Source organism: Bidens hawaiensis, unplaced genomic scaffold, assembly GCF_021521415.1.
Source record: "Bidens hawaiensis isolate Kalapana, Puna unplaced genomic scaffold, B.hawaiensis_p1.1 tig00001016_1, whole genome shotgun sequence".
Classification (NCBI taxonomy): Eukaryota; Viridiplantae; Streptophyta; class Magnoliopsida; order Asterales; family Asteraceae; genus Bidens; species Bidens hawaiensis.
In genome coordinates this window covers 486,236-490,600 of record NW_027491059.1, presented here as the reverse complement: position 1 = coordinate 490,600, position 4,365 = coordinate 486,236, and the positions used below count along the sequence as shown (strand labels likewise).

At 32.7% G+C, this 4,365-nt stretch overlaps 1 protein-coding gene across 1 annotated transcript; it reads right to left on the bottom strand.

Annotated features, from left to right (window-relative positions):
- Positions 1-2,918: 2,918 nt before the first annotated feature.
- Positions 2,919-3,431, bottom strand: LOC143550669 (uncharacterized). Its single transcript, XM_077041283.1, has one exon. The coding sequence runs from the start codon at positions 3,429-3,431 to the stop codon at positions 2,919-2,921; it is 513 nt and encodes a 170-aa protein (XP_076897398.1).
- Positions 3,432-4,365: the final 934 nt, after the last annotated feature.

Here is a 4,365-nt window from a genome sequence, read left to right as displayed (position 1 = left end):
TTAAATTTTAAGTAATATTTTTAAGTAGTTGAACCACCTAATTGAGAAAAATGATCCAATCCAATTGTTACTAAAATTCTTTTTATGTAATTTGAAATTTTTGAATCAAAATGTTAGAAACCACAATTCAATCCTAATCACTTAATGGTAAATAAGCAAATACAAACAATAGAAGGAAATATTTGATTCTACGCTCACTGCCCCACTCATGAGGAAGGTGCTCACGCCCCTCTTACACTCACGGGGTTGTGGTTGCGGGTGCGGTGTCACCGTGACTGTGAGATGATCATGATATGTAAGAGGATCCTTATACTTACGAAGAGTAGATGGTATCCTTGATTTTACCTTTTATATTTTTAGAAATATTTTAAAAAGTAATATTTCTTTTAAATATAAATCAAAAGTTATTCATTTCTACAAAACAAATTCAATATATTATTAGTAATATGTATATTATCATTTTAAAGCGTATAGATATATATATATATATATAAAAGTTAGTATAAACGTTTTATTCCCAAAAATTGTATTAAATAGATAATAAAAATAAGTTTAAATACTCATATAAAGAAATATATATGTAACAGATTAAATTTACTTAAGTTCGCAATATCTCAATTGAATTTTTATCTAACTTTATAATCCCTATATAACATTAATATTCATGTACTTTATTATTTAGAATCAAATGTTGGTCTATATTATTGTCATAACGAACTTGAATTAATCCTTTTTATGCACGTGACGACTTGTTTGTATACTTAATTGTTTTACTATTATTATTATTATTATTATTATTATTATTAAAAAAAACTTTAAAACGTCAACCCAATATAAATGGTATAAAAACATATCAATTTATCTAATAAAAAAGACAATTAAGTAGCCATAGTGATAGAAAGGAGATTTTGGTATTGTAATAGAAACAAGATTTAGGTCAACTTGTACTGTAAGCATAACAAAAAAACAGCATGATTAACAACAATAATGTTTTGGAAATAATACATCTTTCTAACAAAATTTCTTATCCGTTAATCATTATTCTAATCATAATCATAAAACAATTATATTTTATTTTTTCTTTTTCATTCACGTTTGTTCTATTAAATTTCTTCTCATCTTAAACTTAATATTATTGAGTTTTTTAAAAATGTATGACTAGTTACTTTTTGTTACCTGCATATCCACAACATAAGGAACATGTTTATTTTCCCTACCTATCGACAAACTCCTGTTAGTTCATGACCTAACACTACAAAGTCAACTTAAAATGAAGATACTTTAGGCTATCTTTACTTCGACGTTACAAAACTTATTTGATATGCTTATATATCTTTATTAACCCTAAAATTCGAAATTTCCCTCAATCGAAACAGTTCCAGTGTTGGTGATTGGTAATGAGCCCGTCTTAGTTCATTATCTAACGCTACAAAGTCAAATTGAAAGGAAGACTTTAGGCTATCTTTACTTCAACGTTACAAACTTATTCGAGCATATTTATATCTTTATTTCACCCTAAAAGGCAAGGTTTCCCTCAATCAAGACGGTTCTGTGTTGGTGATTGGTAATTAACTCGTCTTATTTCATTACCAAACACCACAAAGTGAAATTGAAAAGAAGATACTTTAGGTAATCTTTACTTCAACGTTACAAACTTATTCAGTTATTCGAAGATATTTATATCTTTATTTCACCCTAAAAACCAATATTCCCTTCAATCAAGACGGTTCCGGTGTTGGTGATTGGTAATGAACTCGTCTTGGTTCAATCCGTAACACTACAAAGTGAATTGAAATGATGATACTTTAAGTGATCTTCAATTTAACATTACACAACTTATTCAAACACGTTTACATCTTTATTCACCCTAAAAACATGTATTTACACTCCCTCAATCGAAACGGATCCAATGTTGGTGATTGTTGTAGGTGGCGTTAAACATAGCGTGTCGAATGAGACATCGGTTTCGTAAATATTACACAAACAAAGAAACGTAAATAGTAAGAAAAAAATGGAAACCCTTCATCATTAGATTGAAGCGAATCATGAATTAGAGATTGGTGTTTGGATTGTGTGTAGATACATCCTTGTACATATGTATATGTTCATCATCATTATAGCATGTTAGATATCCTATTCACGTACGACCATGGATTTGTTTTGGGATTGTAATTTAACTTTTATTCATTATTGACAATAAAAAGTACAATAACAAATGCCGAATAATAAGAATAATTATAATCCTAATTCGTACACCTAACTTTTGTTTTTATTTGTCCACAATAAATAAAATCCAACAAACTAAAAGAATGATTCAGTAATTATTAAACACACAAGTTCATGTGCTGGTTAACAAACATAATGAGAATTCTAGAATAATAAAATGAAAATGAAAATGAAAATATAAATAATATTATTCCTCCCTTTATCATCATCCCATCTTCCCCATTTTTTCCGATACCAAGCTTCTGATCGGAGCAACGTTAACTACCCGACCGGAGCAATTAAGCATACAAATCCGATCGAGCTAACTGACGAAAATACAATAAGAGATTTGATTAAATTAAGGTACGAAAATTGAATTTTAATAATCCAAACTGTCATTTATTAGCCGATAATAATTCATATTTACACTTTAACTAATAATAATCATAGCTTTCGCTCTTGCTGCCAACAGTAATCTCGAAATTAGCATAATCATTAGAGATTTTTTACTCTCAATTTAATCTGTTTCTTTCATAATTATTGTTACGAAAGAAATTGATTGATAATCAAGTGTAAAATTTATGATAATTATTCTTTTAGGATTGCTGTTGACTGCAAAAGTGAAATTTAAAATTATTATTGGTTAAAATGTGATTATGTGAGTATAAATTATTATCGGCTAACAAGTAACGGTTAGGATTATTAAAATCCAATTATTGACTAGTGTCGAAATTTTTGACTACAGGCTTGACACGTAATCTCGAGACAATTCGAATCAATCCTACGAGTCGCTCTCTCCTTAATCTTCTCCACTCTCTCACCTCCTCACGTGCGCGCTCCCACATATGTCGCGCACATGAGAACTCCGACTGCGCGAGTTCCATCTCGCGCTTCATCATCTCTCTCACACGCTCCGCGTACGCTTTCTCCATTGTCGCTATCCGAATTTGATCCGCCGTTTGCCATTTGAGCACCTCAATTTGTCCGTTTTGCCCTTTTCCTTCTCTGCAGCTTTGATCGGTCTGCGGCTGAATTGGCCGCAGGCTGATTGAAAGCTGCAGGTCCAGGGACGGACCTGGACATGCACTCTCTAAAGGAAACTCAATGTCGTCAGATCGATACCTGATTGAATCCGAGGGCCACGGGGAGGCCCGTGCGGTTGTGTACGGGCCTCTGGTGAACTGCGGTGTCGGGAGAAGCTTCAGTTCACGCTGATCGTCTTCCATTTATAGAGAGAGAAAAGAAAGTATTTGTGCGTGTGAAAATGAAGGTGGCAAAGGGAGGTTTCGATATTATATAGACGTGTTTGTGAAGTTAGAATTACGAAAATGCCCTTGGTTGCCATGCAAAAAGATGTGTAACTGATGGGTGTAAAAGGACGGATATGCCCTTGAGTGGTTTGGGGTTTTGTGCTTAGGTGGGTGAAGTGGCAGGGGTGTTTTCGTAAATGGAGTTAAGAGGGTACATTTTCCGTTGTACTGGGATTGGATTGTGTTGTGTTGAAAGAAACGGATGGCGTTATTTGGATTTAAGTGCTTATTTCAACATTAATAATATTATATCTTTTTACAAGAAATGGATGCGCGTCGGGGGATGGCCCAGAGACTCTCTTATGTAATGAATTTTTTTGAGTGTTTCGTGGGTTTTGCAGATCTAATGTAGCATAGAGAAGACGAGATGTAGTTAATTTTTGGTTAATCATCGAGGAAGCATCTACGCGAATTTGTAGCTACATTCCAGGATTTGCTTCTTCAAATCTTTATTTCAACTAGCTGAAATCACTATGCAGCGGCATCAACTTTGTCTTGAACAAGAAGTTACACAACAACTACATAATGAATATAGAATCGATTTGATTCGTAACTGTACATAATGAATATAGAATCGATTTGATTCGTAACGGTATCAGCACCGACACTCAAAAAGAATACCCAAAATTAAAGTCGATATAGAGAACTCGAAGAGTAAAGTCGTTATAAAATCAAAAGAATGTCAACGCGTGTTTTACACTGTTACATAACCGATAATACTAATAAAAGTACCAATTTATGTTTTTCCCGTGCGCCACAGCTATGGTGTTAAAACTTGTAAAGCTCGATTTCAACGTTGTATAATAGTATTTACCCTGTAGAAAAAAAGTTACATCGAAACATTTATAAA